The sequence below is a fragment of the Carassius carassius genome, chromosome 12 (assembly GCF_963082965.1).
Source record: "Carassius carassius chromosome 12, fCarCar2.1, whole genome shotgun sequence".
NCBI classification, from domain to species: Eukaryota; Metazoa; Chordata; class Actinopteri; order Cypriniformes; family Cyprinidae; genus Carassius; species Carassius carassius.
Window position 1 is genome coordinate 26204322 of NC_081766.1, and position 24868 is coordinate 26229189.

At 37.8% G+C, this 24868-nt stretch overlaps 1 protein-coding gene across 3 annotated transcripts in view; it reads right to left on the minus strand.

Moving 5' to 3' along the window:
- The window catches only part of fgf12a (fibroblast growth factor 12a), a 237657-nt gene that overhangs the window by 11948 nt on the left and 200841 nt on the right, over window positions 1-24868 (minus strand). For all 3 annotated transcript variants that reach the window (XM_059563956.1, XM_059563957.1, XM_059563955.1), the window contains one exon: window positions 2930-3128. In XM_059563956.1, the coding sequence (XP_059419939.1) occupies window positions 2930-3128 (199 nt within the window). The remainder of the gene's footprint in view (window positions 1-2929; window positions 3129-24868) is intronic.

The window sequence follows — 24868 nt, forward strand, 5'->3', positions numbered from 1 at the left end:
GACTAATCATATCTGCAGCACACGTGAAAGTGTGAATGAATATTAGTCAGGTAAAATCATTATCATGCTAATTAGATTGTAGGAGCATACTGATTGCTAAAAAAGGAGAGATGAAGTCCTTCCAATCATTGTGTTCTTGTTACCAATGGGTACCTCCAAAGAAACATGTGCAGCCATCATTGCTTTGCATCAAAATGGCCTCACATGCAAGGAAATTGCTACAAAGAATATTGCATCTGAAAGAACCATTAACATCAATTAACATCATCAAGAACTTCAAGGAGAGAGGTTTGACTTCCAGGAATGGAAGCATCTGCATGCACAAATAGGCAAAGACTTTTGGCCTTGTGTCAAGAAGGGAAGCAAAAAAAACACTTCCCTCCAAAAAAAATTTCAAGGACAGACTGAAATTCTGCAGGAAGTAAAAGGATTGGACAGCAGAAGACTGGTGCAAAGTTATTTTTTTTGATGAAACTCCTTCCGACTGTTTGGGACATCTGGAAAATCGATTTTTCGGAGAAGAAAAGGAGAATGCTACCATTAGTCCTTTGACGTGCCAGCAGTGAAACATCCTGAGAACATCCATGTGTGGGGTTGCTTTTCAACCAAGAGAGTGGGCTCTCATAATTTTATCCCAAAACACTGCAATGAATAAAGAATGTTATCAAAATGTATTGCAAGAGCGACTTATTCCAATGATCCATGAGCAATTTGGTGATGATATGTACATTTTAGTGCATGATGGAGCTTCATGTCACAAAGCAAGAGTGAAAAACAAGTGGCTTAAAGATCATTACATTTAATGTTTTTTTTCTTTATATAAAAATTTTGGTGGGATTAATGGCAAGAATGGATCGCCATCAGTCAGAATTTGGTCCAGAAGCTAATATCCTGCAGACGAGAACGAATTGCTGAGGTTATGAAGAACAAGAGCCAACACTGTAAAAATTGACTAACCATATTTTTTTCCCAGTAAAGGCCTTTAAAACTTATGATATGCATATCAATGTTTTTTAGTATACCATAGAAACGTGGAAAAATAATCTACAAATACTGAAACTGCAAACTATGTCACAGCCAAAACTTTTGATCACAGCTGTATACCCAGTTGAAGTGGGCTGTGGTGGATCTGCCACGGCTGAGATTGTCTTGTGATAAAGGGCCAGAACTAGGGTGACCATATGAGCCATTTTCCCAGGACGCGTCCTTGCCAGGATTTCTATATTGCCTAAAACATCCAAAGTAGTTTAACCAATAACATGCAGGTATGGTACATAATCAACCAATCTTGGCGTGTGAGAAGGTTAGATCTACAGAGAACAATCAAAGCAATGCAAATACACGTACATGTTAGGTGTTTGTTCTTTCATTCAACTTGAAGCGCCGCTGTGCACCGATCATTTTATGACACCAAAGTACCAAGAGAGTGATTTTAATGCATAAGGAGCCGTCTGCTCTGGTCTCTAATAGCTCTTATGAATGTCTTACAATGATCGATCTTCACAGCACAAACAGCCAAAATCTGGATATTTTAGGCAATATCAAAATTCTGGCAAGGACGCGTCCTGGGGAAATGGCTCATATGGTCACCCTAGCCAGAACATCCAATGAGGCTGGGGTACCCAACTAATGATGTGTTGCATACAAAGGTCATTGGCACCTCAACAAAAGGCATCTTTCACCCAGGCTCAAGTTCGCACATAAACTGAAATCTGATGGACATTGGATAAGGTGTCTTACTGGCAACATCCATGAAAGAGAAGTACACATCACGTACAGCGTAACATATCATCAAAACATCAAGGATTCCCACCCCATGATTGCAGTGAAGAGTTGTACCGTCTTCATCTATTCATCTCACCTTACTAGTCCTTTATCTTTTTGTTCCCCAGTCCTGCATAAAAGCAATTGTAAATTCACAACTGATTATTGGGTATGGAGGCAAAAACCATGGATATGGGATTAGGCCATGATCCTGGATTCTTGCTGAATCAGGCATAACAATTGCTGTGTCTTGCTGTGTTCTGCTCACAGTGAGAGAGAAAATGCTGTGTGTTAAAACACAAATTAAGATACATTTGATGAAATCCCAGAGCTTTTTGTCCCTGCATTAACAGGAATGCAACAGAAACATTCTGAGGCCCAGATAGGTAGTAAGGACATTGTTAAAATAGTCCATGTGACATCAGCGGTTCGACCGTAATGCTTTTTTTTTTTCTTTTTGTGTGTAAAGAAAACAAAAATAACGATTTCAACAAATTCAAATAATGATGATTATTATTATTTATTATTAATTTATTTTTTTTGGGTGAACTCTCCCTTTAAAGTGCATGCGATGTGACAAATATGTGAGGACCAGGATTAATAACAACTGGCCTAAACCTAACAGTTTGTCAATATAAAACAATATAAAACATAGGTTAAGGTAGATAAAAAATTATCACAATTTATTAAAAAACAGACCCAAAAGTTATCAACTTCTCTCTAAATCACAACATATACACAAAGTGCTACCTGAAAAGTGCTATGTCAGGTTTGATTGTGAAATGCCACTGGCTCTATATGACCGACTGCATTGATGGAGCAGGATAATTTTCAGCAATTATCACCTAACTTTTACTCAGTTACTCATATAAAGATGTTAAATGTGATCAAATGTGTCCTGATCTGACACACGAGGCAAACAAATTAAAGCAGTAGAGTTACTAGTTTGTCAATAAAGCAATGCCTATAGGGGAGGTACTTTTAGCATCTTAATAGTAAGCTTTTCAGTTTTTGATGCATTGAGAATAAAAAATGGTTGGAATTAAAACAAGCCCTTACTCTATATATAATATAGATACAGTAGACACTATACAGTATATTGTTTTTTATTTTGGTCACTGAATGGTGTAAACACACTTTTAAAAAAAGACATAAATAAAATTACCTTCAATGGGTCTTGGTACAAAGTGTGAAGAGGGCTTGGTTTTCTTTACTCGGTTGCCTTTCATGACCTGACCCTCCTTGGTGAGGCCCAGGAACCAGGCTCGACCTGACTCCTGTTGACGGTACATGGTGGATGAGTAGATCACGTAGTAGTTCTCAAACACAGACTCCTTGAATTTACATTCAGGTGTGAACATCTCCTGAGGATCAAAAATAAAAATAAATAAAATAAAATTGAACTTGATGGGCGTCAAAAGGAAAAAGAGAGGTCAAACAGTCCTATTAGGGAGTCCCCAGGGAGGCTGCCAGGATTTGTATATGTGGCTTGAAGGACTATGAAAAGTGTGTGAATTTATATGCCTGTGTACAAAACAGTTACCAATCTGTGAGGGTTAGAGAGAGGCAGAAGTTTGCATCTCTTATCTGCGTCAGGTGACATACTGTCATGCAGCAGACGCTATCTTTCTAGGGATGCTACAAAGATAAATGTGGTTGGACGACTCTAGCCAAAACTGATGAACTTTAGACCTCAACCTGACCATGTACAGACTGTCCCGGACTGTACTTTTAAATGCAGTTTGACATTTGAGTCCTAAAGAAAATGTTGGTAATAGTATTTATATCAGTAGTCTGAAATAAGAACCTGCATAAATGGTGATCTGTTGTAACTGTGTAAAAGACATAAAACACAACTAGTATGTATTTTATTTTCCTACAATAATCTTGCTGTAGGTTTTTGCAGTTTATTTACATATTCTTCATTTAAATAATATACAATAATATAAAAAAGTAAAAATAAATTCAGCTTAAACACAGCTAATTTAGTAAATATATAACAAGTGAAAAAAATAAATAAATAAATAATAAAAATAAAAGAATGGGTAATGAATAGTACTTTTCATCAGATGTGACAATTAACGGTAACAAATTAGAATCCAGTCCAATTCAATCCAATTCAAACTCCAACAGAATTGTTTATCTAACCCTTGTGCTGTGCTGAAAACCCTTTTAATACCATAGGTTTTCCTGGTCAAAAATCAACAGCCTTTTAGACACTCGTTATGCTATATTATCACCAAATATTGGATTCAGTTGCTTTTGTCTACTTGTTTTCTTTCAATAACTACAAATTTTGCATTTCTTTTTGGAACTGATTGATCATAGGACTCATTTATCTGAGATTATGCACCTCAGTTTTTGAGTATAAAAAAAAAAAAAATAGTCAGCAGCTTTCTCAACAACTCTGTGATGCCTCTCTTTGCTACGGCTCTGTCCCTGGCCTCCAAGACTTTTGGTGTTGCCAGGTCCAGCCAGCTCTGCCTGGGTCTCTGCCATCATTGGCTCTGTCTCAGCCCGGCCAAGCCTTTGTTATACACCATGACTCCTCCCACCTCTGTCTCTTCCCTGGTTTTTCCCGCCTTTGACTCCTCCCTGGTCCCATTTGACCTGTCTCTGCTCTACGCCTTCCTACAGAGCCCATTCCCTCACTTCTTAGTTGGACTATGATTGTGGTGTGAGGACTCATTACATTTTGTTAATTTAAGCTCTGCATTTGGTTTTGTCCTTCGTTTTGTCATCACATTTTACGCAGCTGTTCTGTTTCCTGCTCTGTTCTGTTTAACAAAAACCTTCACCTGTGAATTGATCCAAAAGATTACTTTGGAAATGTAATAGGTTACAGATTACAAGTCACCCTATTTAAAATGTAACAAATATTTTAACTATTACAATTATTTTATTAATGTAACTGATTAAGATTACTTAAAAAAAATATTTTATATGTAATATATAATAAATAAATATGTAAATAATTTTTGATTTGATCGTTTTGATATTGTACTCTTTTGGAAGGCCAAACAAAGTAGTTTCACTTTCACAATAAAACACATAGCTTCTTATCTTGAAATGTCGACGGCGGCGATAGAGAGAATAAAAGGTACACCTTCTTTCTTTACGTGAACATTTTGCCGGTGTTTTGCAAATCTTCCCACATAGTGATGTAGAGATGTGGGGGTATGTTTAAACCTGTTAACCTGACCCCCCATTATGGGACTCACAGCTGAAAGTGCTCTAACTAACTTATAATTGTAATAGTTTCCTACTTCAGTGTGTTACAAACATAATTGTGGTGTCTTTAGAAAGAAGACCCTTTGGGCTTCACTTTTTATCAACCAGATGTGATAATGCTCAAAAATATTAAAAGTTATAGACACTGAAGTGCCTTGAATTTTTTTTACCACTCACAAATATTTTTTTATTTGATATAAAAATACATGAAATGAGTCCTGGAGCAATCTAGAAAAGTAATGGGTTGAAAGCCACATGTCTCATGAGTTTCTATTTCAAATCTGAATAAAATATCATGAAAAATGAGACTATTTTTCTGAGACTATGTCTACACCCCCACCCCCCAAATATAAGAAAATATATTTCCCAATAGTATTGAAGGCTTCTACAAACTATTTAGTCAGTAAACATACCACTGCATAGTTTTTTTCAATTATAAAACACTAGACAGAAACTTAGACATCATATAAATGATTTATTTGAGCACTAGAAAAATACAATAAGAATAATTTGAGTAAGAAAAATAAGAATAATAAGAAAAATAAAAAAAAAGATTTAACTTTGTTTGCCAATATAGAACATCCTGGGATTGCTAGAGATGCATATTTTACAATGAATTATGATGCAAATAAGTGCTGATGGCCACTTATACAGATGGTAATAACACAAATGTGCCAAAGTAAATAATCCACTCTCTCTATTCATATTGACACGTTCACTTTGATAGCCGTGACCATTCAGTAATAGCGAGCTGATTTGGGCTGATTGCACTCAAACAGATGGTAATCATGCAGATACATTCACATTCAACATAAAACACACTCTCACATATATAAAAACTGTCAAAAATTAAAAGAAAGAAAGGAATTTGCGATCGCTGTAAGTTCCGCTTCCATCAGCTGACAGGTGCGTCAGAGCGCGTCACCAGCTCTGAGGAGAGAGCGCCAAATTCAAATAAACTATTTTCTGCCTATTTTCCATTCATTCTTTTTTCCGGTGGATCGCCTCATTCTGTTTGTGACACCTTACGCTGCAAAACCATGCCGTGTTTTTACTACCAAGACGCAGTTTCCGACCGTGAGTTATTCCATAACGCACACAACGTTATTGCTTCGTTGGACTAAACGTGCTTCATGAGTGTCGTTCAGTGGACCCTTACCCTTCTAACTAAACCGGGATTTACAGCTGTGGATGTGTTTATGACCCCTTATTAAGACGGATCTGGTATGTACAGCGTTTTCATTAATTATTTTTTTTTATGTGTACTGCTTACACAAATGTAGCAAATATAGTCTTTATAAGCTTTCCATTGAAAAACAGCCATCTGTCGTCGATGCTTGAGGCTTAGATCTTTATAATGATACATAGTTTGTCAAGATTAAATTTGTCCTGTTTCATTTAATCTATTCATAATCACTGACACGTGCGTTTGGAGAGGCTTTGAGGACGAGGGCGTTCTGGTGCAGGTTAACAGTTTTAGGGGGGCGTGGACAAGTCTTAACTTTTATGATTAATATCTCTTTGGATTTGAGACTTTAGTCTTTGTAACTTTACAGATCTTCTTTATGCACCAAGAGCTTGTAACACTTCAAAGAAAAAGGAAACATTTAAATCACATCATGTGAACCCATTAAAGCAAGCAGGCTTTCAAAATACTTCATCACTTGAATTAAGATTCTAATATTTTAATATTAAAGCACAGCTACCACAAAATCAGACTTTAGCACCACTTTTTACTTTGAGATTGTTCGGAGGTTAAATACAGATTTAAAATCATTACAAGTTATAGTTTAATAGCTATGATACTGTTTTTGAAATCAAATATTTGCATAGCTATGACAGGAAACAGGCATAACAGTTAATCTAAAAAAGAGAAAAAAAAATAGTTATATATATATATATATATATATATATATATATATATATATATATATATACCCAAATAAGAAATAAAAAGTATAAACGTGCCATTCTGTTCTAAACTCTTGAAGCATTGGTGTCTTAAAATTTGAAGTTTTGAATGCTTTTACTAAAATCAAAATTAATTTCAATCTTTAGCAGAGTTTAAGGGGTAATTTGATGTGATTTAAATTTTTCATATCTCTTTGGAGTATTTACAGGCTCCTGGTGCATAAAGAAGATCTGTACAGTTGCAAAGACTAAAGTCTCAAATCCAAAGTGATATTCGTTATAAAAGTTAAGACTTGTCCACGCCCTCCTAAAATGGCTCATTCTAACATGCCCCCACATGTCTACATTATGATGTGGGAAGATTTGCATAACACTTCCCAAATGTTCACGCAAAGAAAGAAGGCATAACTTTTATTCTTGCTGTTGCCACCGGCACCTTGTTGTTGAAGTGCTGTGTTTGGTTGTGAAAGCCAAGCTACTTTGTTTTGCCTTCCAAAAGATGACACAACTAGAAATCAGTTGTTAAGTTGTATTTACAACACTGTCATATTCAACCCAAATATTCACATGTGTAAAGCACATTTTATGGAGGACGAAGACTGTTTCCTGTGAGAGTAGCCTACAATGCCATTGTCTGTTTCTATAAAGTGGGGCAGTACAACTTTGCAAGGACAGTCTTGCGCTCCTGACTCACAGTCTGTAAGTAAGAAGTACGTTTACATATTTAAAGAATTTTCCACTGTTGATTTAAATGTGAGTTTTAAGCAGTACAGAGTAGCATTTGATGTTTGTTGTTTCTCTAATCACAAATGCAGACAAGGTTTTATGGTTATGCAGAGCAATATGCAACACAACGCGTAAAAAATATAGTATAAGTCATTATAATCTTTAATTATGTGATGCAAATGCCTCGTTTATAATGGGTTATATTTTGTTTGTCTTGTCACACTGGGACACAGTATCAGAGTATGGTAAGGCTGCATTTCCCAATCCCAGTCCTCTTTTCATGTACAACACCTGGTCTATTCGACCATAAGTGCCCTGCAAAGTGGACATCACCAGATATTCCGCCATGATTCCAGTTGAAACGAGTGTATATGTTCCATTCAAATGGCATTAAAGTGGGCGAGACATGAATTTAAATTGTATTAATTTACAGAGGTATATGATGTCACACTCGTCTGTGTGTGAAGACGCTGCTGGCAGCAGCGCAGCACAAATCCATTAATGAATTTTCAGAAGTGAAGTAAACTTCAACGCATATAGGGAGCAATGAACATGGCGCAGGGATCATATAATTTGGAACCCAGTTCATGCACGTAGCTCTCTTCTAACGAGCTGGTTATATGAATCGGGTCTATTAACTGAGACATGCAAAATATGTGCAGGGGCGCGATGACTGGGATTGGGAACTGCTGTGATAAAGGGCGTAACATTTCTGTCACACACTTGAGGTATTCAGCCAATCAAAATGCACTGGGTAGCTGGCTGATCAGAGCACACCTCGCTTTTCAGAACGATGAGCTTTGTAAATATTGAGGCGTTTTAGGAAGGCGGGGCATAGAGGAGAAACAATAATGTATATTATGTGGAAAATAATGTTCTTTTTAGCAACGTCATGTGACTCCTTTAAGTAGTGTAAAACAAACAGCCAAATGAGGCCAACAAGGACCAATAAGGCAAAAAAGCAGACAAATCTTAGAACAGAATGAAGCAGCAGGCAGTTAAATTGACTAAGAATGGGGAAAAATACCCTGAATAAATAAACTGTAGACACTGTAGAAAACAGCCATTTAAATAACCAAAGTGCAGACATGTTGTTGAGTTTGCGAATGACTAAAAACATAGAGAAAATGCCTAATGGCCTGATAAATGTTAGACTATTAATGCTGTATACAAATGTGTTGTGAGAAAGGCAAAAAGACCTGACACATCAGGTGTAAAATAATATAAAGGAAGGTGCATTTGTGTGAGTCTAGATGAGACAGCTGCTTAAACTAGATTAATTATTAGGGCTCAAGCCTGGAGGGCGAGAGCCCTATTGTTCTTCTTAGGATTATTTGTTATTATTACTATTATTATTCCTCTAATTTTTTTCTACGGTTTCGGGGGCTTTTGGGGCCCTTAATATGCTTAAAAAGTCTTGAAAATTGGCACACACCATGGAACCTGCGGCCATTAGGGCCGGGCAGAGACTGATACACGGGCGTGGCACAGGGGCTCTACAGTGCCCCCTGGAATACTGAGAGCCATATATCATGCATACTTGCACGTATGCATATGAAACATGGTACACATATAGATCTTATCTATATGTATAGCATGTCATAAGCTCCGCCCAACAGGAAGTCAGCTATTTAGGGCTATGTAAAAAGCGCATGCTCTGGAATTTGATATACTCCTCTGAGGATTTCCACCCATTCGGCACCAAACTCAGTGAACATGATCTCAAGACATTGGGGATACTAAATTGTGAAGATATTTTTGATATCTCGAACAGTTTGGCCGTGGTGAGGCGTTGAAAGTATGGCCAGAAAAGAGAAACAGGAAATGTCTAATAACATCCACAATAACATCCACATACATTGCCTGAGTTTGATCAAACTTCATAAGTTTGTTCATTGTATGATGCCGATCGTATACATGTGACTATTAGGAGTCAAATGTATAGCGCCACCAACTGGCAGCAGGAAGTGTTTCATTTTTCAAAATGCTTTGAATTCAGCATCTTACTTTTACTCGATTTACTTCAAACTTAACCAGAATAATGACAAAACACGGCCAATGTAACTCTGTAAAGGGGATATTGATATCTAATACAGTGTTGCTATGGCAACACTTCAAACTTGAAAATTCTGTTCTGGTGATTTTGAGGCAGATAACATATTTATAATTACATGAAACTTAAAACACATATCAGTATTAATGATAGCTAGACACTGGCAAAAGCTTTTTAAGGGCATGGAAGAGGCACTCTATAGCGCCACCTTTTGTCAAAAGTGGGGGGGGGGGGTTCGTTTTAGCTACAGACCCCAAACTTGGTACATAAATTGGTCTAATAAAGATGGACAACTTTCTAATTCACAGTCATAAGCTACGACCAACAGGAAGTCGGCTATTTTGATTTGAATATGGATTTTTGGAATTTTTTTGCTGTGAATTAATGCATACTCCTCACAGAAGTAGACTATACACACCAAACTTTGTCTACATAATGCCAAAGCATTGAGGAACTTAATTTGTGAATGGATTTTGGATAGCTTGAAAGGTTTTGCCGTGGTGATTTTTTGAAGTAACAGAGAGAGAGATATTTACCATATTTTTCGGACTATAAGTCGCACCTGAGTATAAGTTGCATCAGTCCAAAAATGCGTCATGATGAGGAAAAAACATATATAAGTCGCACTGGGCTATAAGTCGCATTTATTTAGAACCAAGAACCAAGAGAAAACATTACCGTCTACAGCCACGAGAGGGAGCTCTGTGCTGGTCAGTGAAGGCTACAGGAGCACTGAGCAGCATAGAGCGCCATCTGGCGGCTGTAGACAGTAATGTTTTCTCTTGGTTCATTTCTCTTAGTTCATTTCTCTTGGTTCATGTCAAATTAAGTTTGATAAATAAGTCGCACCTGACTATAAGTCGCAGGACCAGCCAAACTATGAAAAAAGTGCGACTTATAGTCCGGAAAATACGGTAATCATCTCTTTAATCATCAAAAAAAAAAAAAAATCAGTATTTTAAATTGTTAAAAAAATTAACATGTTGTTTGGATTTAAAAAATCCAAAAAAATCCTTATTTGTGCTGCAAATAATAATTACAAACTCATTTAATAGTGACCTCTGACATTCTGTGACATGACATTTATCTGAATTTACATAATCTCATGGATGTAACAGTAAAACTGTTCAGCTCACAGATGAAGACTAAGCTGCAATGCAAGCAAAACTATTTCACAAATGCTTATGTGTCAATAAAATCATTACAAAACACTAATATACTCTTAAAGGATTTGGTAACACTGTAAAATAATGTCTCATTTGTTAATATTAGTAAATGCATTGGTGACACTATATAATAAGTGACACTTTATAATAACTGCACTCATTAGCTAAACATTAGTAAATAGCCAGTTCATGTTTAATAAAGCCTTGTCCCAAAATTAATAGTCATTAGTAAGCAGTTTATAAATACAGCTATAAATAACTTGTTCTTGATTCATAAGCACATTTATTACAAAGGAGAGTTGTCACGGTGTCTGGTCTGTGTTTCCCCGGGTGTCTACTAGTGGTCTCACTTCCCCATAGGCACCTCACCGCAGGCACTCCATTTCCCACTAAGCCTTGTCCCTTCATCACCGTAATTGCACACCTGTTAATTGCACCTTCACTTTCATAGTCATTATCCTGTCTATTTAAACCGGTCTGTTTTCTGTCTGTGTCATGGAGTCCTTATTTCCGTCACCTGGTTTCCTCATGTTCCTTGTATTTCGAGTTCCTGTTCCTGTTTGTTTGTTTGTTTTTTGGACTGATTTATGGTTATGACCCCCTGGATGTTTGATTCTGATTTTGGATTACCCAATAAACTCACACTGCTCTTGGATCTCTCGTCTCCTGTGTCCCGATCGTTACAGAAGGACTCCATCCGATCAGATCCCGCAGTGTGGGATTTTGTCCCACAGCCAGCATGGAGGAGCGGAGGAGAAGATTCATGAAATTAACCACCCTCTGTCAAAGGGGGAATGAGGTGGGTGGTGTGGCACAAGGGTTCTGGACCTTGGCGGTGGGGCTGGGATATAATGATGCGGCTTTGAAAGACTTTTTTAAACGTCTGTTAAAACAACCCCTTGCCGGAGAGGGAAATTAATGAGCTGGAGGCCTTTGATTTTTGGGGGTTCATACTGTACCTACAACATTGGTCTCAGTGGGATACCCCAGCCACACCTGTCTCTCCCGGTGGGATGGCCGAATCTAGACCAGGGTCTACAGACAGGAGGACCGCCAGCCCAGCACCACTGCACAATATGACCGCCAGCCCAGCGCCACAGCGCAAGGTGGCCGCCGGCCCAGCGCCACTGCACATGTTGGCCGCCGGCCCAGCGCCACTGCACAAGTTGGCCACCGGCCCAGCGCCACTGTACAAGATGGCCGCCGGCCCAGAGCCATGGCACAAGATGGCAGCTGGTCCAGTGCCTCTGCACAAGAGGACAGCCACAGGTGACCCTCCAGAGTCGAGTCAGGTTCCCGTTGACCCTCCAGAGTCGTGTCAGGGTCCCGTTGACCCTCCAAAGTTGGTTCAGGTCCCCGTTAACACTCCAGAGTCAGGTCAAGTCACCGTTTACACTCCAGAGTCAGGTCAAGTCACCATTAACACTCATGAGTTAAACACTACCACAGTCAAGTCACCAATGATCTTCATGAGCAAGGTCAGGTCACAAATGATCTTCATGAGCAAAGTCAAGTCACCAATGATCTTCATGAGCAGAGTCAAGTCACCGTTGATCTTCCTGAATCCAGTCAAAATACCACAGATCTAACAGAGCCTCTCCACGTCTCTGCTGAACTACCAGAGCCTCTCCACGTCTCTGCTGAATTACCAGAACCTCTCCACGTCTCTGCTGAACTACCAGAGCCTCTCCACGTCTCTGCGGAACTTCCAGAGCCTCGTCACGTCTCAGCCGAACTCTCTGAGCACTCAACTTATCCTGTCGTGGCTACGGAGGCCACCCTTAACCTGTTCATGTTCTCGGTTTCAGACTTGCCTAACCAAACTTGCTCTCCTGTGTCATCGATCCCTCTGTGGTGGTCTTCTGCGCTGCCCTGGTGGGCTTCTGTCTCGACCGCACGGATGTGGTGGTCTTCTGCGCCGCCCTGGTGGGCTTCTGTCTTGACCGCATGGCTGTGGTGGTCTTCTGCGCCGCCCTGGTGGGCTTCAGTCTCGACCGCATGGCTGTGGTGGTCTTCTGCGCCGCCCTGGTGGGCTTCGGTCTCGACTGCACAGATGTGGGGGTCTTCTGCGCCGCCCTGGTGGGCTTCAGTCTCGACCGCATTGCTGTGGTGGTCTTCTGCGCCACCCTGGTGGGCTTCAGTCTCGACCGCATGGCTGTGGTGGTCTTCTGCGCTGCCCTGGTGGGCTTCTGTCTCGACCGCACGGATGTGGTGGTCTTCTGCACTGCCCTGGTGGGATTCTGTCTCGACCGCACGGCTCCAATTCCACCTGATCCACCCGGGATACTTGCCCTGTCGGCTCGGCCCTGGGCCCCGAACTTTCTGTTCCCTCCTGTGTTTTGTGTGTCTTGTGTTTTGTTTCTTTTTTTTTTTTTTTGGCTTCTCTCTGTTTCCTTCTGTGGACCTAGCCCTCCGTCCCTCCCCCTTGTCCTCCGCCGGTCCTCCTCCCTCCTGGTTTCCTTGTTGTTGTTTTGCACTTCCTGTCTCTGTTTCCCTCTGTTGCCTGGCCCTCCATCCCTCCCCCTAGTCCTCCACCGGTCCACCTCCCTCCTGGTCTCTGTTTTCCTTATGGTTATTCTTGTGTTCGGGTGGAGCATCTGGTAGCTGCTCCGTAGAGGAGGGGGTAATGTCTACCCCCTCCTCTAATGGGTAATTTTGGACAGTAAAACAATGTTTTAATGTTTAAGTTTGGAATATTAACTGACATGAATGAATGCTATATAATTATTGTTAATGTTAACATAGTTAATGTTTATAAATGAAATCTTATTGTAAAGTGTTACTAAAGTTATATATATTGTTCTGTGAATGTGATTTCAAAGTCTAGATGACTTGGATTAACCCTTTAACTGCCGTATCCCTTAAAACCTGACTGCCAGAGGGCTATTGTGAATGCATGTGCCTGCTGGGCACAGTTTACCAGATGCCACCGGGGTGGCGTTGCACTGATGGCTTGAGCCCGCCATTGCTGCTTGCAGCTATATTTTATTCTTGAGTTCAATTTGACAGGTAATTTCTGTTCAAAGGATAAGTATTATTTAGGGGGATTTTGTCACGGTGTCTGGTCTGTGTTTCCCTGGGTGTCCACTAGTGGTCTCACTTCCACATAGGCACCTCACCGCAGGCACTACATTTCCCTCAAAGCCTTGTCCCTTCATCACGGTAATTGCACACCTGTTAATTGCACTCAGGTGTCTTAACTTTGAGCGTCATTATCCTGCTTATTAAAACCCTCGCTGTTTTCTCTCTGTGTCATGGAGTCCTTATTTTCCATCACCTGGTTTCCTCGTGTTCCCTCTAGTTTCGAGTTTTTTGTTTCCTGTTTGTTTCTGGACTGATTTTTGGTTATGATCCCCTGCTTGTTTTGATTCAGATTTTTGGATTACCCAATAAACACACGTTGCTCTTGGATCTCTCGTCTCCTGTGTCCCGATCGTTACAGATTTGTACTTTATTCAAGTACAATTTAAAATGACTACTTGTACTTTTAATTGATTACATTTCTGAAGAAAAAAACACTACTTTTTACTCCTTACTACATTATTTCATCTTGAAAAGTACATTACATTTTTATTTTATCTTAAGCACATTTAATATGGTAAACAGAAGTTCAAACGTGCATACTTTACGTGAGAACCAATGATCATTGTTTGCATGCATCAAGCACACACATTTCTACTTCAGTTATGAGTTTCATCATTTAATGTCTGACTTCAAAAGTTCAAAATTGAGGAAGCATACTGAATTGAGCAGTTGAGTTGAGTTGAGCCCCCCCCCCCCCCCCCAAAAGTTTATTTATTATTATTTCTATTTTGGTAGAGCTATTAGTTGTGTAATAAATTGGCTGAATGCAGAAGATTGAGAGCCAATAAAATCAGTGATTAGAATTTAAATACAAGTGTCAGAGTTATGGACCTGTCTGTGTGTGTTTTTGCTCTCTGTGATCCAGTTTCTGTCTCTATTATGTTAATTTGATTCCAGGTGAGTCTCGTTCTTCCCCAATTACCATGTGTTTAAAAGTCCTAGTCCTTTCAGTCAGTGTTTGTCAGTTCTAAATGTCCTTCCATGTGTTCCTGTGTCTCCTACAGTCCCCTTGTGATTGGATTATTTAAGACTGTGATATTGAAGAATTTCTTGTTTCCCCATTACTTGCTCTCAGAGTATATTGTGACAGTCGAACCAACTGAAAAACAGAAAAATGTTTCCTTTTGTTTGTACCCTCCATTTGCTTCCATTTTTCTCCCACTGTTTTTCTTTCCGTTGTGTCCCATGGATCCACTTCTATGCCAGGAATACCACCTCCTCCTCCTGCTGGAGTAAGGGGAGAAATTGCTGAAGGGCCACACCAGACTGTTCCTGGTCCTGGCAAGCCTCACCAAATACCCAGATGATGCACTCTGTGCAGAGCGCTGTCCTCCGAAGAGAGAGTATAGTGCGGCTTGTCTCCAAAAATTTGATTGATGAGGGTCATAAAAGCCATCTGTTCTGGACACCTGTTTGGACACCCCCCTCCCCGTACAGCCCAGTGACCTAAATATGAATTTATGAACCTAAGAAGGAATTTCGGAGGGAGGAAAAGGTTTGAATCGCCGATCTCCGACAGTAATCAATTTAAAACACTAAGAATCGAATGAATCGCGATTTCTATAGTGATTCAGTGCTTTCAAAATATATACACATTAAATTACTACACGCAAAATCAATGGAGACCTTGAAGAGTGTTTGTGAATCGTGCCTCTAATCTGTCCTTCACACGCTCCACTGTTTAGCACCTATGACTGTCACAGGATTGCGCTCACGCTCCGTTCCTCTTTGACGCAGCAGACCTGCGATCTATAGAACTCATGGACCGTAATACTAAAGTGAAGTAGTTTTACTTTTCTGTAGTTTGTTAATGGCTCTCTGCATACTGACGACATTACCTGAGCAGTCGAAAGCTGCGTATTTATTGCATGGACGGAGCAGAAAGTGTCTAAATCATATGCACAGTTCCTTTGAATGATAAATGTGTTTTAACAATGCTGATGAACCGAAAATATGAGGGAAACACTTAAAATAACTACATCATTAACAAGAGCGCAATGTTTATCTGATAATCAGATGCATGAAAGTAGCGTTTGTTGCTATAGAAACAGACATCGAGCACGTTTTCTCTCAGAATCATTCGATGATGGAGAGGAAAAGTTACAACAGCTACTATACCATTTTATTCTGTATAAATGAGATAAAGAAGTTTCCACACTGAAAGAGAAGTTATCTCGCTCTCATAGACGTGCCAGGCTATATCTGCAACTAAACTGAATAAAAGCAGAATTAACTGATGAAACACTAAGAAAAAAAAAACACAATAAATAAAATTTATGAATGATGCAGTGCTAATTGACATATCATTTATTACAGTACAGAAACTATAAAGTATATTTTCTGTGCAGAAAATTAAAATAATAGATAAATGTAGTAGCCTATATAAAACAATCATAAAATTGCAATTAGGAAAAAATTATCGATTACAAAGTATTATTGTCGAGCAGTGTATTTGATTTCTTACAGCAAATTAAAAGTAATAAAAAAAAAAGAGAATTCATAAAAAAAAAAAGAAATGAAAATACATAGCCCAGATAGCAAGCAGACGTTGATTCAACGTAGATTTTTGGTTGTAAAGGTCAGTATCGGTCGTCGATCAAATTTCGATGTTGAATCAACGTTCACTATTTAGTCGGAACATCAGAACATTATTTAGTGGAAAATAAAGCATCGATTCAATGTCGAAATCACGTTGACTCATCAACCGACACAGCCGACGCATCTGATCGAAATCATAACGTCGGGTCTATGTTGAAACTTGATCAGAGGAATCGGAGATCTGCGTGTGCACTCTCACAGAAAGAAAAAGAGTAACTAAATGTATTTTTCTTCATTATTTTATATAGCCTCGTGGGTTGTCCGTCTGCCACTGAATATTTAAGACTAAGTTACTTTTTCTTATTTCTTATAATTTTTTCTTTTTCGTTTTTTTAAGTTAACAAGCGGTGTGAAAACAAATAGAGAGTGCAAGTGTTAGAGGGTCAAGTCAACTATTAGGTCTCATAGTATACACACACACAAGCAGATTTTGTAATGGGCTCATCGGGGGTTGAGTGTTTCTGTAAATTCTGCATGTTTTAAATGAGCGCGCGCTGAACATTGGAATATCGTTCGTTCAGATTCAAACACTGGAGCGGAGGGAGTTGCCATGGAAACGGGGCAATCGACAACATTGGCCAGCTGCACGCTCTGTGTCTCGCTTGTGTTTTCACTGCTTTCAGTAAGTTTAAAATTAAAATGGCACAAATATCATATGCCACTGTTCCTGACATCTCTCTTGCTTGTATTTGACCTGCATCTGTTAAATGTACTTCATAGAAATGGTTTAGTGTTTTCGAACAAGTCCGTGAGCATCTTAACCGTTATCAGAGGAGGCAAAGTATGCTAACTCCATAGAATGAGCTTTTATGAAGATTTTGGGATTTATGTGTAGATGAGAGGCATTGACAGTTCTGTAAAAGATTTGCTGGTAATTTTTCAATGGATGATTGAAAATAGGCTTTTTTATTTGTAAATTGAAAGTCACAGATACATTTTTTTAGTACTAACAATATATGTTTTTTTAACTAATTCTCTCCAGCAAACACAACACAACAGTTAAACCATTTCATATTCTGAGGTGCACAAACCCTATTCTACAAATAAGAGAACAACAGTATAGACCCTTTGCACGTGACATCACCCTATACTCATGCGAATTGTGAACGCCATGACGGACGGCAGAAGAGCTTTGCTGTAGGACGGACGGCAAGCCAAATGAGTACGAGTTCGTGTACTTTCGTGTAATAAAATGTTTTTTGTTTTTTTTTTACTTGTAAGCACAGTGCAGTGATAATGGTCAAACTGTGTACCGTATTTTCCGGACTATAAGTCGCACTTTTTTTCATAGTTTGGCTGGTCCTGCAACTTATAGTCAGGTGCGACTTATTTATCTAAATTAATTTGACATGAACCAAGAGAAATGAACTAAGAGACATGAACCAAGAGAAAACATTACCGTCTACATCCGTAAGAGGGCGCTCTATGCTGCTCAGTTTAGACTACAGGAGCAATGAGCAGCAGTTCTTGGTTCTAAATAAATGCGACTTAGAGTCCAGTGCGACTTATATATGTTTTTTCCCTCATCATGGCGTATTTTTGGACTGATGCGACTTATAATCAGGTGCGACTTATAGTCCGAAAAATACGGTATTTACAATGTTAAAGTGGCTAACAAGAATAAATATTCTTATTAGGAATAAAACTGCATCGTTTTTTAACTGTGCAGAGCAGTAACGTTAGCTGAATAGTTAGGCCTACTACGCTACTGTAATTTTAATATTGGTCATTGTGGTGGTACTTGGACAGCCAAATATTTTCTAAGGTGGTACTTGGTATAAAACGTTATAGATAAACTGCATTAGAAAGTTGCATTGGCACACCCAGTGAACAACGGTAACTTAAGTGGGTAGCCACGAACGACCAGGTCCTCTAAAAACAGGTTACGTTACGTTACAAAGAACTGGTAAGCATCTAGACTTTTAAAAGCTTTGACATCAGCACCAGTGTATGGGGATACCCCGTTTACCACATAGTGGGACAGATTGCGTGGAATGAAGTCGGGTAGACTCAGCGATTTAATGAGGTCCGTGAAAACGGAGGAAAAAGGTAAGGATCGTTATCCAATCCTACAATCTCCAAGTTCTCCAAATACCGTTCTTTGTGAGCACCTACAACATGCCCTACCTCAACCGATAACGGCATGACAGCTTGTTCAATAGAAGAAGCCATAAAGTTTAGTGTTTTTTTTATTTTTAAACTTTATTTATTTTAAACTGATTGAAACTTCCCGCTCGTACACTACTAGTTAACTTGTGCTTCCGGTGATTCTGCCGTCCGTCATGGTGTCGTCACGTGGTCGTAGTCACGTGTTTGCAAAGGGTCTATACAAGTGCTCAGTTTAGCCCCTTTCACACTGAGATTCTAGATAATACACGGGTAATGTGTCCTGGCAATTGTTCCCGGATCGTTAGATTTTGGTTCATTCACACTGCCAGTGATTTTCTGGAATCTGTGTGTGCGTTCACACACAAACCATAAAGATCCCGTAAAGACACGACATTACAATGTGACGTGATTTGTTTCACTTAAGCTGGCAAACGATGTCAGCTTCAGAACGGATATTGAGGAACTAACTGATCTCTGCTTCATTAGAAAAGTAAGTGCTTTTGGAAAATGGCTGAAGACTCAGCTGCTTAAATTAATAAAGGCAGGTCATTCTACCATGATCTTATCTACAAATACTACTATTCTCATAAAGTCTGTAAATAGGTCCGGTTCTAATAAACACATTTCAGGAAAAATGTATTCAATAATATGAGCAAAATGAAATGCAGCCCTGCATATATCTGGTATAACTGAGCCTGTGAATTTGTTAATTTGTAGAATAGGATTTATGCACCTGTAGTGAAGATTTTGTTGTGTTTGTGAGAGAGAAAGAAACAAATACAAGCTTGCAACTCCAAAAACACTTCCTTGATGATTTATTGAAATATACTCTACAAATACAAATTCCAATGTCACAAATGCTAAATTGTGTTATCATAATGTACAAAGTGTCTCGATTGTACAGTAGATGTACTGTATGCAAATATAACAAAGGGACATTAACAACTGAATATTCAGGGGATGCAAACTTGTCACCTTTAAGTAAAAATTGACATTTTGAATCCAAAAATCATTTGCATGTTTTGTGTAGATCCAAAGAGTTTTTAAAAGCGAATTAGTTAAATAGCACATGCTAAATAACACAAGGCATTTTTTGTTTACATTTTATATATGTAATAAAAAGAAAAAGACATGTTTTACATCAAATGTTGCCATTTTATATGAAAATATACAAAAGATCATATTTTTAAGGCACATGATAAAAAAAAAATTATCCCCAAACTTTAGAGAATTTAATTATGGAGTCATAGGACATATATATAAAAAATACACTAAAAATTAACTTTGTCTAATTGTGGCCTACATGATCAAACCTTACCTGATTAGGTCACATCCCTGATATTACAAACAACTCAAGTTTTGATTGCAAATTAAAACTGATTGATCTACTATGTACCTCTGTCTTCTTTATAAATCGTCTCACTCATATGTCTTTTATTTTGTGGAACACAAAAGCAAAGAGTGACAGCCTCAGTCACCATTATTTTTTTATATGTGTATATATATATATATATATATATATATATATATATATATATATATATATATATATATATATATATATATATATATATATATATATATATATATATATATATAATATTTTTAAAAAAGCAGTGATAGTGAACTGTGACTGCGGCTGTCAGTTTTTTTAAGGTTCTGCCTTGCATCTTCTTTTGTGACCCACTGAAAATAAGTCAAACACATTTGGTTTTTTTAATTCAGTGAATACAGCTTTTAATTTGTTACTTGACACAAATTATATTAGCCTATAATATACTTTATACCTATTTGTGTGTGTATTTGTGTGTAAAAGCATTTTCTTGACTTAGAAGGTTTGTGCTCTTCAAATGTATTTGTAAGTGTGTATAAACTGTATTGTAATAAATTGTGACTGAATGTGATGTGTTTAATAAAGTTTTACGTATACAGGCTAATTTATTTAGTAGTAAGTATGTGAGCTTTTTAAAACAAGCAGAAAATGTTAATCGTAAAGTAGTTTTACCCAAATGAAATCAACGTTGAAATCAACGTTTCAACGTTAGGTAAGCAAACCAATTAGATAGATTTATGTTGAAAACGTGTTGATTCTCTGACGTCATTTCAAGTAACTGAAAATCAACGTCGATTCAACGTTAGGTAAGGCAACCAATTGCGTCGATTTTCCATTAGTTTTGAATGGCGTGCCTGATGTCGGATCAACGTTAACTCGATGAGCAAAACGATGTTGGATCGACGTCGGAGATCAACGTCGTTTCGACGCCACGAGAAACGTCGATTCTACGTTGATTCTATGTCAGTTTGCTATCTGGGAGGCTACATACATAAAATTATTTTATTTGAAATTTTTCACTTCAGAAATGATGGCTACGCCCCTGGTTTGACAAAATGTTAGTTGATACATAATACTTTTAAAGCTCTTTTTTTAAATCTTGGCTTACATACATTTTTATTTATGCCATGTCATGCCATAGCACCATTAAACTAGCATTTAACAATGGACAAAATGTAACGTTAACTGTCAAATTAAATCGATATGTGTGATAGAAATGACAATTAATATATCTGTGGTTTGAAATGTCACGTAGTTTGGATCCTGCGCGGCGTTGAGCCATTTCGTTGCGCTTTTGTTCTTGTTTTAAGAAATCTTAATAATGTGAAGAATTACACACGATGTTGTCATGAATGTACGATTATTGAGTGTATTTATGCACATACAAGATTCGCTCATTGTACTTTCTCGTGTTGACTCTTGTTCACCAAACGGTTTATTTTTTATTTTTTACCTCAGTCACTTCACTTCATCTCAGTTGCAGAGCACCAGATACAGGTGAGTTTTCACAGCAGTCTTTGGAAATTCTTAAAATCAATTTGAGATGTGGGTAACTTCGGTTCGGAGTAAATTCAACATAGGGTCATTTGCACCAAGACCTCGAGCCAAACACCCGACCCCCCAGAAGTTTTTTTTCCCCCTTGTTCGAACAAGTTAGAGCTTATATTTAGCACGATCAGCCAGAGGGTTTAGTGCAGGATCTAACTGACACACTGCATGTTTCATTGATGCCTGTGTGTGTCATTTGTTGTTTGAGAACACAACACGTTGTCGGAAGTTTAAGGGTCTCCTTGCATTTGAAAGCAAAAAAAATATAAGGCAGTAATTAAAGATAATAGTAGAGTTGTACAATTAGTTTTTGGCTTCCAACGATGAAAGAAAGATAAACGATGTAGAACGGTCATTGTGCCGCTGTTACATTACTTCCAGCACACATTCCATTCCTTCAGAGATGTGCTTTTGTTTCTCCCTAAAACCCCAAACTTAAAGTGACAGCAGCTAAACTGCTGTCTGTCAGTGATTAAAATCAAACAAATGGCATAGCAAAATCACTCAAAGAGTTTTGACTGTTTGATCTGTGCTTAAATAAGGATTAATCTATATTTAATCTATGCAATATGTAATTTCAATGTTTGGCCACTGACTGAATGGGCACTTTATGCAGCTCACATAAATTCTCATTCACTTATTCTTGATTTAAATGTTTAAATTGGCAATACTTAAAAACATGCACAACAGTGTTTAGTTTAAACACTGATAGGAATGTGTGCTGTAAGTCTCACCTGTGATTGTGTGCTGTCAACACCTGGGTGATGACTCCATAAAGGACTGGTCATATTTGAGCATACAACACTCACATTTAACAAAGTTTGCAAAGAGCGACTGTTTTGTCCACTTTCTTTTGAGCATGTGGAGAATTTAATGGTTCGACATATATATATTTTTAAACCGAGAACTGTTATGCCCCTACTATGTTAACACTGGAATAAGGATGCACCAATATCACTTTAGTATGTAGTTTAGTATTTAATTGTGAATTGTGTTGAATTGTTCTGAATTTGCAAAAATTACTATTGATTCAAATCATTTAGCTGTCAGTGAAGACAAAAAAAGTACCAAGCAAACTGTATCTCATTCGACAAGTATTTATCAATAACTTCTATTCTAAAACTTGGGGGCTGAAAACTGAAGTGAGCACAAGGTTTAAAAAATGATGCTGTTACCGTTTCATGTAAACAACAACAAAAAAATGAATCTGAAAATGGTAGCGTAATGTGCATATGTGTAGGTGGTTTTTGATGAAGTGACATTGCCATCTACTGAATTTAAAAACACAGCTGATTGTGCATAGTGCACACCTCCTTTTGAAATTATTATTTTTTATAAAAAGTAGAAGAATATTCATCAGATTACTTGAATAGCTCTAATTGTAAAAATTAGAATGGCATAGACAAACATTTTATTGGCATAGACAGTAAAAAAAAAATACACTACCAAAATGTAAACCGGCATTTAAAATGTATGTTTAATGTGGTAATGAAAGTTCAAGTCTACCGCTAAATCTTTAATCTTTCTCTCTCTTTTTTATTGGACTGAAAAACAAACTAATGCGGTGAAGTGCCTGCAACCATTGCTATTTCCTTTTTTTTTCTCTTTAAGTTTAATTGATGAATTGGTTAAAGCATCAGCTAAGTTGAGATTAAAGTGGTATGAAACCAATTCATATGTCTTTTAATGTCTTAATGCTTTTCAGAGTTTCTTTTTGAAAGGAATGTTGTGAACAGGATGTTTCTATATGTTGTGGGAATGGCACTTTAAAGTGTTTAGTTTAATTGATGAATTTGTTGAGGCTTGAGAACATAAATAATTGATAACTTAGTTTATATTAAATTGGTATTTAAGCCAATTCATAGATCTATAATGCGTTTAACAATGCTTAAACATTTTCTTTTGGAACGAAGGGTGTTTCTATATTGAATGCTGTGGGGTGATCTTGTTTAATGTTATATAACAGATTAATCCACAAGACACATTGAGACAGGTGTAAAACACCTTTCAATGAGGTTGGTGTTTTTAGAAGTTTATTGCAATACATTTTGTGTTGAAAATTGTATTTGTGATCGTTAATTTGCCATACATTTGTTTAAATGAAATGTATTTTACAAATTAATGTTCCAAGTAGTAATTCATTATTTGGTACTGCTGCAGGTTTTAAAGTTTCATAACACCACTTTAGTTGGCTGAACTTATTGGGTGTAGTTTAGAAAACACCGCTTTAGTTGGCTAAACTTACTGGATGTAGTTTAGAAAACACCGCTATAGTTGGCTGAACTTACTGGGTATAGTTTAGATGACTTAACTTTAGTTGGCTGAACATAAGTTCGAAGTTTACTTAACTAAATTAAATCAGTTCATTGTACTTTATAACTTGTCAGGTAAACTTGTCATTATTTTCTCATCGTCCTGTCAGTCCAAACTTGTATAGTTTTTTTTTCTTCTGTTGAACAATGATTTATTTTGGAGAATGTTGGTAACCAGACAGTTGATGGTAACCATTGACTTCATAGTGAAAAAAAAAACACACACTATGGAAGTCTGGTTACTATCAGCTGTCTGGTTACCAACATTCTCCAAAATAAATCATGAGGGAGAGTTAATGAAGACAACATTTCATTTTAAAATAACTTAATTATTTCCTTCATGGATCAGATCACCACGCGAATTCACTAAAGCTGCACATATAAGCAGAATTTTATCTATCTTTGGCACAAGGGTGATAACACCTTGTATACTTTGAGTCTCCTAATTGTACGTTTAACATGTATCCTTACATTTGCAATCCTGCGGCTACATGTGACTTTTTTTTCTGTTAGCTGCATTTTGTTGGCAAAGTGAGGAATTATCATATTGACTTTTCTTTCAAACAACAAGTCTCTAATCAAAAAACCCCTGTCCACCATCATTTCATCTCCTGGATGGAGGTATTCGAGAATGCCAGAATCACATTTGATGAATTTGTCGCTGCAGATATAAACATTACTAGACCACATGGTGCAATAGCCACTAAATACTTGGTGGTGTTGCAAGCATAGTAGTGGCTGTATGATTCGGACCTTGAGTCTAGGTTCCCTGGTCTTTGGACTTCACTTTCACTGCAGTCTAAGATACAGGTAACATTGGGATAATGTTGCTTGTATGCCTCTGGTGTTGTGGCCCTGATTGTTTCTTTGGGGAGCCATGGTATCAGTTTCTTCAAGACTGCAGCCATGGTGTCAATACAAAAAGAAATTATCCTGCTCACTTGACTCACTGATATACGGAATCGAATGGCAAGATCTTCTATCAACAGGTTTAATTTCAGCTTCATTAGTGTGAGCAAGATTTGCTGTTCAA